The 12179-nt window shown below is 35.1% G+C and overlaps 1 protein-coding gene across 1 annotated transcript in view; it reads left to right on the top strand.

The window, feature by feature from the left end:
- The window catches only part of LOC108734770 (potassium voltage-gated channel protein Shaw-like), a 118258-nt gene that overhangs the window by 95672 nt on the left and 10407 nt on the right, over positions 1–12179 (top strand). The window contains exons 6-7 of the mRNA XM_025981279.1: positions 713–1009; positions 6194–6403. Coding sequence (XP_025837064.1) covers positions 713–1009; positions 6194–6403 — 507 coding nt within the window. The remainder of the gene's footprint in view (positions 1–712; positions 1010–6193; positions 6404–12179) is intronic.

A 12179-nucleotide genomic window follows, 5' to 3' on the forward strand; every position in this document is an offset into this window, starting at 1 on the left:
GCGCAAGTGGAAGCGCTCATGACATTTTGAACTAGCTCTACCTATACTTGACTATTATTGATCCCACACTATCCTACTTTTGTGTATAGATAACTACTCTGAAAAAAAATATTCCTTTATTTAAATTCATTATTTATAAATAAAATTCATTAAAAAATACCACAAAAACGTCATCTGTAGTACGCCATCTGTAGTACAATGCTACATTTTTATTATTAAAAAAGCACTGTTAAGACAGCAGGTAAAAGTTAGTCTGTATCCTGTCGGAGCTAGCTGCGACGCGCTGATGAGATCCAAAAAGATCGAAATCGCGATCCGCGTCTGGCAGTTTCGACAGAATACAGACCACTTTGAATTATTTTAAAATTCATTAACTTCAGAGCAATTACAGTCAGTTTAAATGCAAATGTTTAAGCTTTAAAAGGAAAGAACACTAAGAACCTTGAAACGAATAGATTTATCTTAAATGTGGATAGCAAATTAGTGCTTTTCAGAGACCAAAGAATTTTTTCCGGGAGGCGTTAGAAGTACTAGAACGTCAATGGCCAAAAGTATTGACCATAATGGACACAATGTTGAAAAATAAATATTCGTAAATTTGTTATTGTAAATAGGCCAGGGGTGGAGAAAATGGAGCAGCCTTCGTATCTATAATTGTAAAAATTGTAGAGCTCATTATGTAAACCACTGACTTGTTTTATGTCTTTTGCAGGTTTCTCCTAACACATTGGAATTTATGAAGTCTCCGGTGAATATAATCGATTTTGTTGCAACGCTGAGTTTCTACGTGGATATCGGAGTGAACATAGAAGAAAAGCCAGATCTGCTCGAATTCTTCAGCATAATTCGAATACTGCGCCTTTTCAAGCTAACAAGACACTCGCCAGGTCTAAAAATTCTAGTACATACCTTCAAAGCATCAGCCAAAGAGCTGACACTTTTGGTATTCTTTCTCGTCTTGGGAATCGTCATCTTTGCTTGTCTCGTTTATTACGCGGAGAAGTCACAGGTGAGCAGCTCTGCACTTCCTGTTTACGTTTTTCCCCTTTTAGCAATCCGAAGTCGAAAACACAACGTCGTTTTATATACACAAAGAAAGGGCTTTATAAAGGTTTGATTTCGGTTTTATAAGTTTTTGTTTACGTAAAAGGGAGTAAATATAATGTCGAAAAAGCTACGACTGTTTCCTTTAACGTTGAGAAATCGATTGCCCGTTGAGTGGCCCTTTCTCAAAATTAGACCAATTCAGCCATGTTCATTTGTTCGTAAGCGCGATCTTAAAAATTTAACGAAATATAACCTACCTACAGAAATGATAAAGAGATAATCAACTTCATTTAAATAAGGTTAAAGGGTCAAGGCAAATGTTAAATAAAATGAGATCGACATAATGTAGTGGCGGAGTTGTTTGTGATTCTTTTTATTGTGAAGCCTTTTGAATCGGTTCTTTCCTCGCTTTATTGTCGGGTGTTCGGGAGTCCCGCCCTATGCGAGTTTCTGTATCGAGGCTCTTACTTTAAGGGTATTTTTCAATAAAGTAGAAGATGAGAGCAGACAAACTGAAACGGAAGCGCAATTAATTTCTCTCCGCTTCCGGAACTCAGAGAGTGCCGGTTCCACTGCATTAACATAGGCGATAATGAAATTTTCTCGAATACTAGGTCGAACTCGAACAGACGCGGTCAGTTTTCTTTTATTTAAATTACTGAATTGAAATCATTTGAAACACATTTCGTTGAAGAATTTACTGTACGTTGAATATTTTGAGATTAATTGACTAATCCTTTAGTTAAACATCATTCATTGGTGTTCATATCGTTCTCATCATATTGTATTCATTTTTTTATTAACGAATACCTCAGAAGAGCAAGATGGATTGATAGTAGGTTACACTCAGAAACATTTCCTGAAATAATCATCATCATAAGATCATCAGTCCTAAGACTGATTGGACATGCGCCTCTATTTTTTCCTATCCTGACCTGATCTTCGCATTTCCCTAAAACTAGAACAACCCACATTCTTAACTATTTACTTAACAGTAATCTAATCTAGGTCTATCTCTACTCCTCTTAACTCCTGTTTCTTCCTCTAATATGTCCCTGACTAGGCCTTCATGTCTGAGAAGGTGTTCTACCAACCTATCTCACCTATTTCTTATCGACATCCATGGAGTCTTATGGTCTCCTATTCTTTCTAATATCTGTTCACTTCTAACCTTCTCTATCCACGGTATCCTCATCATTCGCCTGTATCACCACATTTCGAACGTTTCTACACTTTTCTTTTCCGCCGCGTCCACCATCCATGTTTCGCACCCGTACAGCGCCGTGCTCCAAACAATCTTTTTCGAATTTCTAAATTAACCGTTCGCGAGCACTTTTCCTACTTCTCGGTAATATGAAACGAAGAACGCAACAAAGTACTATCGCTTAGATACCATTTTGCTCGCATTACTAATGAGCTGTATCCATGAATTAATAAAATGACTCCGGATACGGATTTACAAAGGATTAGGAAACTGCCTTTGCATACACAAGGAGTACTTGAATACTGTAACAGGATATGTACTAAAGTTGTGCAAGACAGAAATGCGTGCAGGGCAGTAATGTTTCGTTCGCCATTTTAAACTCGTCAAAATTTATAAAACATAAAAGCATTAATAAATATATATACAATTTCCGATAGAAAATGTAATGATGTTGGACTTAATAGAATAAAATCATGAAGAATATAAGAACAAAGGCTTTCACGGCCGGAATCGACAGTAGAATAAAGGGCCCTCAAGAGGAAGAAAGGTTGCTATTCAATTTAAAACAATTTGGGAGAAATAATTGAATTATAGCTGATAGTTGTCAAATATGAACTACTGGCTGGTATCCATAAAAGCTTGCTAAAGAAGAACTCCGAAGTTTAAATTTTTTGTTTGTCTAATCAAATCTCATCATGGGGTAGATGGTGGAATTGTCCACCCCTTTTGCAAAGTATGCACGTATTACCCTGCTTTCACACAGACGGTTTTTTGCCGTGGCCGTGCACGGCAACCGTGCCGTGTATAATAGTAATACATTGGTTTATATGCAAGCTTTCACACAGCACGGTTTGCTGCCGTAGCCGTGCACGGCTGCCGTCGCAGCACGGCATGGGGACTGCAACGGCACGGCGCCGTGGCCGTGCACGGCAACAGTGAAACAAGCAAGTGTATAGAAGTATTCACACGTGCATATATTTGACTAAACATTATATTACACCCTTTTGTAAATATTTCTACTCGAATTCTTTTGTATCTGTCTTTCTATTATTATTATTCTCTGTGAAAATATTTGGAACAGTGTCTTTATCAAGGTAAAAATCTTACTCCAAGCATCGGTAGAGATTATATAATTAAGAAAAATTTACCTCCTTTCTTAATAATATATCATTGGGGAAGATAATACAAAGGATATATTGAATATGAGCATTTAAATTTTCTCGGATATTTTTGAAGAAACAGAAAGGAAAACCTTTTTCTATTTCTGATAGATTGTTTTCTGATTGATACTCATTTTTTTTTATTTCCCTCTTGATATTAAATAAAGCGTAATCATTGTCGATTAATTGTGATGACTATTACTAATTTTTAAATCTTCTTGCAGTTTTACGCATAATTCATCGAAACTCCTAATGGACATTCGAAAATAATTAAAAAATTTGGAGCTATCCTCTCGTAGCTCATGAAATAATGTTACAAGTTTACCCATCAATGGTCTGTTTTTAAGTAGTGGATGAATCCAAAATCTTATTGTTTTTTGTGTTGATCATTAGTAACAACATGCGTTTTTTTCTTTCGTCCATTTTGGTCATGTATCAAAACAAAACTAAACCGTGAAAAACCGTGTGCAGTGTGAACGCAAAGCAAAGTGAAATTACGGCACGGCACGGCACGGTTGCCGTTAGAAAACCGTCTGTGTGAAAGCAGGGTTAGGTTTACCTCACAGTTCAATATCGCTTATATAATCTATGCGGAAATTCCTCTATAACCACGTCCAACGCTACATGAGATAAGCTCTTTATACATTTTAGATAAAAGTGAGCTTGTACCTCAGTAACTTAATTTTATGGATGACTCCATATTTTTTTAAATGTAAATTACTTTTGCAAAAATTACCTTGTTTATCAGACTCTTATTAGCCATTAGCTATTACTGATAGAAAGAATTGCACTTAATATTAAGACGTGGCAATGGAAATTTATGGCATTCTCATTATTCAGACCAAATCGAAATGTTTTCAAGACATATGCGAATGACAGGCATAGGAACAAACATGAACAAATTTTATTGATCATAGAAAATAACGACATTATTATTCGAGTGTGAAATGAGGGCCCTCAGCAAAAAATGGACAGGGAAGAAATGAAATTCTTCATAGGAGTTATAAGCGAACAGAGAACTGAATACACAGTGCAGACATTACTACAGAAGGACTTCAAGAATGTTTACTCATAAATAACCGAATAATCTAAGTATTAGGTTTAGAATAACTTACATATACGTCCAGGAGAAGTGTTGTCAACAACAAGATTACTTGAAAATATTATGCTTCTTTTCGATACAAAGTACGTACAATCCCGAAATCTGGAAGATAAATAGTGTAGCGACCGCGAGCGTGATTGTGTGCGATCTGGCATACGTATGTGTGAGCGGCATATCGATTCGCCGACTAGCCGCGGGCGCTTTTATTCATGTGCGCCGTATCTGTAGACGTGTGTGTCGTACCTGCGTTCCGGGAAAGCAATTAAACCGTTCAAAGAAAACGAGACTTCTATGGAAGGCTGGAGAACGTTCCCGAAATGAGGCAAGGGAGTATAAAAAGGAAGAGACGATCGCCGAAGTAGAGTAGAAATAAATTGACCGTCGCAGAAGTAAATCAAGAGATAAATTGAAAGTGATAGAAGTGAAATAAATAGAACAGTGAATAGTAATTAGTGTAAATAAATAATTTTTGTCGTTGTGAGTCTTAAAAGTTAATTTGTTAAACCCACGAACATTACAATACTTTTGTCAGTTGGAACTTTGAGAGAGATTTATGTGGGAGTACAACTTAATTACACTTACACAGCTTTGGGGGATTACAATTTATGTTTAGATATTATTTTAACATAAAAACCAAAATGAAAATGAAGTGCTGAAACCCATCTATGAAAAACTTTTAAAAACAAGATCCAACCTCTATTTCATAAGTTAATTTTACATCTTCAAAGAACATGTTAATTATATTATCCAAAGTTTTCAGCATTTTTCGTTCGCAGTTGATACGCTGCGTCTCAATTAACGTTAATGTGTCAGAAGGTTGCGTGAGAAGCAGCGTATCAACTGCATGCGTCTGACGCTTCACAGGAAACACAATCATTTTAGAGGTATTCACATGACTTTAGATCACAGTAGTTATATCTTCCAATGTATATTTTTATAAAACACATTAAGCCTTTTAATCTCTGGGACACACGGGTAAACATTATAAAACTGATAGAGTCTTCCTTTCACAATTAATCCAGTTGAAAAATGCCATTGAGTATAGTTGGGAAGTTCAAAATTGGCTTAATCCTAGTTACTAACTAGACTAAAGCGGTTGCTAACAGAACGCCTACTTTTACTCACGACAGGCGTTGTAAGGAATATCGTAAACATAGAAAAGAGATGTCAGGTAAGAATTGCAGCGAACACTAATAATAAAAAGGAAAGAAAAATATGCATCGGTCTTTAAATAAAATTCAACATTCTCGGGAATTTAGGGAAGTAAAGACGCTTGTTTAAAGACGTATTTCCAACCAGGCAGTTATTAAGCCGATCCTGGTCTTTTGAGTACCTAAGCAATCTCTAACCTCTGCACCTGTTACTATTATTTATTCGGTTATCTCTCTTCACATTGTCTGTACTGCTCATGAAGCATTTCCTAACTCAACAAAACGCAGAAAATGACTACAATCATAAGTGGAAACAAGAAGAAAGATACGTCTATTCTCGCAGATAATTTATTAAAGATTTTGCCAATTTTGTTCGTACCAACTATATGAAGTGTAAGTTACAGGTGGTTGCCGTGCTGTTCCAGACATTGCTATAAATTGCCGTGTTGGCCTTATTCTATTTTAACGTTAGTAGACGGCTTTGTACTCCAACAACAATAGTTCGTTTTGATGTTTACGTATTTTCCAGGATAACCCCAACAATAGTTTCAAAAGTATTCCAGAAGGGCTGTGGTGGGCTATAGTGACTATGACAACAGTCGGTTACGGAGACATGGCCCCTAAAACTTATGCGGGAATGTTCGTAGGAGCGCTTTGTGCTCTTGCGGGAGTCTTGACAATCGCCCTACCCGTTCCAGTAATTGTTTCCAACTTTTCCATGTTCTATTCACATACTCAGGTAAGTAACCCTAGATAAAATTGTGAAGACTAGTGAATATTTACTGAAAATTAGCAAAAATCCACACCCATGGACGACAGCCTCTTGATGCAATTCCTGGAAGACGCAGTTGGTAAAGGTCTAGATGATGGCCCTGTGGTGGGGTGGGGGGGATCGAAAGAGGAGGTCTCCCCCACCACTGTACCATAAAAAGTTCGTGGCGGTCTCACCCCCATAAAAAGTTATGGGGGTTCAAAGTTAATAAATATGCCAATTTTTATATATTTCTAGGCATGTAAATATTTATATAGTCATTCTTAAACAATATTCAAAGGTAAAACTAATGAAAAANGCAGCGAACACTAATAATAAAAAGGAAAGAAAAATATGCATCGGTCTTTAAATAAAATTCAACATTCTCGGGAATTTAGGGAAGTAAAGACGCTTGTTTAAAGACGTATTTCCAACCAGGCAGTTATTAAGCCGATCCTGGTCTTTTGAGTACCTAAGCAATCTCTAACCTCTGCACCTGTTACTATTATTTATTCGGTTATCTCTCTTCACATTGTCTGTACTGCTCATGAAGCATTTCCTAACTCAACAAAACGCAGAAAATGACTACAATCATAAGTGGAAACAAGAAGAAAGATACGTCTATTCTCGCAGATAATTTATTAAAGATTTTGCCAATTTTGTTCGTACCAACTATATGAAGTGTAAGTTACAGGTGGTTGCCGTGCTGTTCCAGACATTGCTATAAATTGCCGTGTTGGCCTTATTCTATTTTAACGTTAGTAGACGGCTTTGTACTCCAACAACAATAGTTCGTTTTGATGTTTACGTATTTTCCAGGATAACCCCAACAATAGTTTCAAAAGTATTCCAGAAGGGCTGTGGTGGGCTATAGTGACTATGACAACAGTCGGTTACGGAGACATGGCCCCTAAAACTTATGCGGGAATGTTCGTAGGAGCGCTTTGTGCTCTTGCGGGAGTCTTGACAATCGCCCTACCCGTTCCAGTAATTGTTTCCAACTTTTCCATGTTCTATTCACATACTCAGGTAAGTAACCCTAGATAAAATTGTGAAGACTAGTGAATATTTACTGAAAATTAGCAAAAATCCACACCCATGGACGACAGCCTCTTGATGCAATTCCTGGAAGACGCAGTTGGTAAAGGTCTAGATGATGGCCCTGTGGTGGGGTGGGGGGGATCGAAAGAGGAGGTCTCCCCCACCACTGTACCATAAAAAGTTCGTGGCGGTCTCACCCCCATAAAAAGTTATGGGGGTTCAAAGTTAATAAATATGCCAATTTTTATATATTTCTAGGCATGTAAATATTTATATAGTCATTCTTAAACAATATTCAAAGGTAAAACTAATGAAAAATACATAAAAATATTGAGAAAGTTATATAAAACATTATTTAAATATCTTTATCAATAGGGTAGGTTAGGTTAGGTTATCGGGTTTTGTTCAAGTGACCACCCTCTTTCGATCCCCCACCTCCACCCGCTTGAAAATAATGATTTTATTGAATTTTATTTGAATTATAGTGTATGAAAGTTGTTAAAATAATGAACTTTCAACCCCCACAACTTTTTATGGGGGTGAGACCGCCGCAAATTTTTTATGGGGTTTTACACAGATGACAACCCTCTTTCGCTCACCTCTACCCCACCCCCGAGGGGTTGGGGGGCCATCATCTAGACCTTTACCGACGCAGTTTAATTTTATGCAGTTTAATTTTAAGAAACATATTCACTAAAACTCCACTGATTGTACTAGGTTTGCATTTGCAAAGACAATAAAACTCAAAAAAGACGTTATCTTTTGACAAAAACTTATTGATAACGCTTTGTATATCACTCTTCTAAAGTATGTCTACTTAACGGTTGAGGAAGATGTTAGCAATTCTGTTGGCATATGTTCCGGTAAATTGAATTTCATCATCAATTTATCTCCGTTTTGGGTAGGACATTTTATTCCGTCAGTAACGAAAAAGGGTAAGATTATTTATTTATTTTACTGATATCTATTGCAACACAACGTGACCTGCTTACGAACTATTAAGGGAATTTACCTTTTTGACTTACTTTATCCAAGGAAAACGATCCAAGTCAAACAAAGTGGTGTAGTATACAGGGTGAGCTATTTATCTTAATGCAACGAAATTTTTTGACTGAATATGATCATTTTAGGAGATGGTTTAAAAAAATCATACGCATTCGATGTCATTTGCAGGTCGTTATTTTTTAAATAGAATTACTTATTATTCACCTCAGTATAGGAAATAGCAGGAAATTTTTAAATCGGAAATTCCTTTGAAGATGATTTATTCTTAAATTGTTTACTTTTCTCATTGCTGGGGTCAAAAATATACATTCCTATTGAGAAACTTACTTGACCTTCAAAAGTAAATGTCAAGATCATTCAAGGTCACGAGTTGATTTCCGCTCCAAATGCATACAACATCTTTGTTGAAAACTTCCTCCAAAATAATGATATTCAATCAATCTACAGTCTATTTCAATTTGTTAGAATTGTGACCTTGAAGAAATCTGCGCGAAAATAGAAAGAATACACACTAGGTGTGAGCAAGACAGAAATAGTTGGATCAAACTTGAACGAGCAGAGCTCTCGATGGGCTAGAACTGTACAGTACTAGACGAAAATGTTTAGCAATTTCTTAAAACAAAAATGTATATAAATTAACAATAGAAAACAAAGCAAAAGTTTTATAGGTGTGTAGAACTTTAAGTTAATTCACTTGTTATTATTTTTGGCTAAATATGCTTTTAAATAAAGCGTATTCTTAAATTTTAACGAGGCAGTTTAAATAATTTTGCAAATGGTACTATACACTTTTATCTAGTTCTCGCTCGTTGATCGGTGGAGAAATAAGCTCCGCAGACAAATATGATTGAATTTGGAATTATGATACGGCGCATCCTAATAAAGGGAAGGGGCTAATCTCAAACTTCTTGAAACGAACAGTAGATGTTTCATTATTTCAAGATAAATGATTCACCCTGTATACGAATAGTATCTATAGGTAAAAGAAAACCCGGAACGTTAGAATTTTAAATTACGTTTTGCTTACAAGATTACGTAATGAGACTATTATCCTCTTCTTTATAATTTTACACCTGAAAGGGAAACTTTTCTCTCTCTCCCTTTTCAGGTGTAAAATTATAACGAACATGATGAAAATTTCCGCTGTTCTCCTAATTAAATGCTTTAATACCTACGAGTTATAAATAAAATAATTACATCCACCAAGTTTGTTTGATGAGAAGGAAAATCCAATATTATTTCCCTTTTAACTTCGTTTAGTGTTTCAGTAGTGACTCCGTAAAATTAAACTGGGTGTCTACTATGAAAAGCATTAGAATATATTCACTAATCTTTAATGTTATACTAACATCATTGCAAATTAGTGCAATGAACTGGATAAAATAGCTGAAATATCAGAACTGTAATGACAAAACCTAGAACAGTGAAATAATTCGATCACTGCTTTTTCAGTTAAATACTGATAAGATATTAATGTGAAAATTTCGTTTAACTTTTATGCACTACAAATTGCCTCAAATTCACGAGGAAATTGTTACTGCTGTCAGACTCTCGCCGGGATTCGAACCCCGAATCTTGGGCTATACGCACTAAAGCTCTGACCAATAAGCTACGAATGGTGACACTAGCAACAACAACGAAACGTACTTATGAGGACACACTAATGTAAAAATATTAATATCATTTGAAATATTACTATTATGAAACTTTTAATAGCGATTAGTGCATTGGTGCGTAAAGCCAAAGGTCCTGCGTTCGGTTCGCGGCGAGGGTGTGACAGCAACAAAAATTTTTTTCATTAATTTGAGGTAATTTGTTGTGGATAAAATGTCAATAAACTTTCACATTAATATTGAACATTAACTACTATTAAATGCTTCATAAAGTACTTATTGTAAAGAGCAACTGGTGCTTCAGCAACTTTTTATTTAACCGGTAGGATAGTCAATTTTTCGCTGTTTAGAGAGCATGAAGTTAACGTTACCATATTTTCTTAATATTACATCATTTTCGTCTATTCTATAATATGAGGTCGTTTGGATTGAAACTTCAACTTTAAAAGTTCCGATATTACCCAGAAAATCCGTCCTCATGTAGTTTTAATTAAAAATAAGTAAATTTAAACAGCGTATAAAGTCAAACATGTTTGTATCCTCTTTGATATTCGTTAGATGCATTTAGAAATTTGTAACTTAACGAAAACTGAAACATAGTCAACCGAAAGTATTACGCTTACATAAATTTTTGTTAAGAACACGCAAATAAAACTAGTAATTGATCGGTTCGAGCAGTATCCAGAAAATACATTATCGGATTTTCAACAAATTTATTCTAAGCTTATTGATTTTATTAGGATGTATGTTGATGATGTGTTAGTGACAATATAGTTGGGTAGATGGGTATCTTTATGGTAAAAGTTTTGACATTTTCATCAAATCTCAAACTGTATTTACAATAAGACGCATCCTATGAAAGATTTTGGATGTTTGTTGTACAGATTTATGATTAGTTGCGGAGTGAGTTGGGATACCTAAAGCTTGTTAACGGCCTCTTGATATCCTCGGACACGAAAACAAGAAAACTTTAAAAGGTCAGCTAGTTACGACAGCTGTTCGAAAACTTTCTAAACAGGATAAGGATATTAGATATCTCATCTTCTTTACATTAAATTTGACAATTTTTGTAATTGAGCATATTTATAATGAGAAAGCGTATTGCTACAATTCATTAAGTGAATGACTTAATCAACTTTTCCTAATTTGTAGTAGAGGAATGTCGCATAATTTTAGATATTTATCTTTTAACTGTGGTATTTTAGAGACCATTAACATTTTTTTTATAATAAATCCACAAAACGAAAAGTTACAAAAGGAAAGATAGTTATTGCAGAAAACTATTATTTTTCCGTCAGTAACGAAAAAGGGTAAGATTATTTATTTATTTTACTGATATCTATTGCAACACAACGTGACCTGCTTACGAACTATTAAGGGAATTTACCTTTTTGACTTACTTTATCCAAGGAAAACGATCCAAGTCAAACAAAGTGGTGTAGTATACAGGGTGAGCTATTTATCTTAATGCAACGAAATTTTTTGACTGAATATGATCATTTTAGGAGATGGTTTAAAAAAATCATACGCATTCGATGTCATTTGCAGGTCGTTATTTTTTAAATAGAATTACTTATTATTCACCTCAGTATAGGAAATAGCAGGAAATTTTTAAATCGGAAATTCCTTTGAAGATGATTTATTCTTAAATTGTTTACTTTTCTCATTGCTGGGGTCAAAAATATACATTCCTATTGAGAAACTTACTTGACCTTCAAAAGTAAATGTCAAGATCATTCAAGGTCACGAGTTGATTTCCGCTCCAAATGCATACAACATCTTTGTTGAAAACTTCCTCCAAAATAATGATATTCAATCAATCTACAGTCTATTTCAATTTGTTAGAATTGTGACCTTGAAGAAATCTGCGCGAAAATAGAAAGAATACACACTAGGTGTGAGCAAGACAGAAATAGTTGGATCAAACTTGAACGAGCAGAGCTCTCGATGGGCTAGAACTGTACAGTACTAGACGAAAATGTTTAGCAATTTCTTAAAACAAAAATGTATATAAATTAACAATAGAAAACAAAGCAAAAGTTTTATAGGTGTGTAGAACGTTAAGTTAATTTACTTGTTATTAATTTTTGGCTAAATATGCTTTT

This window comes from Agrilus planipennis, unplaced genomic scaffold (genome assembly GCF_000699045.2).
Source record: "Agrilus planipennis isolate EAB-ADULT unplaced genomic scaffold, Apla_2.0 scaffold5, whole genome shotgun sequence".
NCBI lineage: Eukaryota > Metazoa > Arthropoda > Insecta > Coleoptera > Buprestidae > Agrilus > Agrilus planipennis.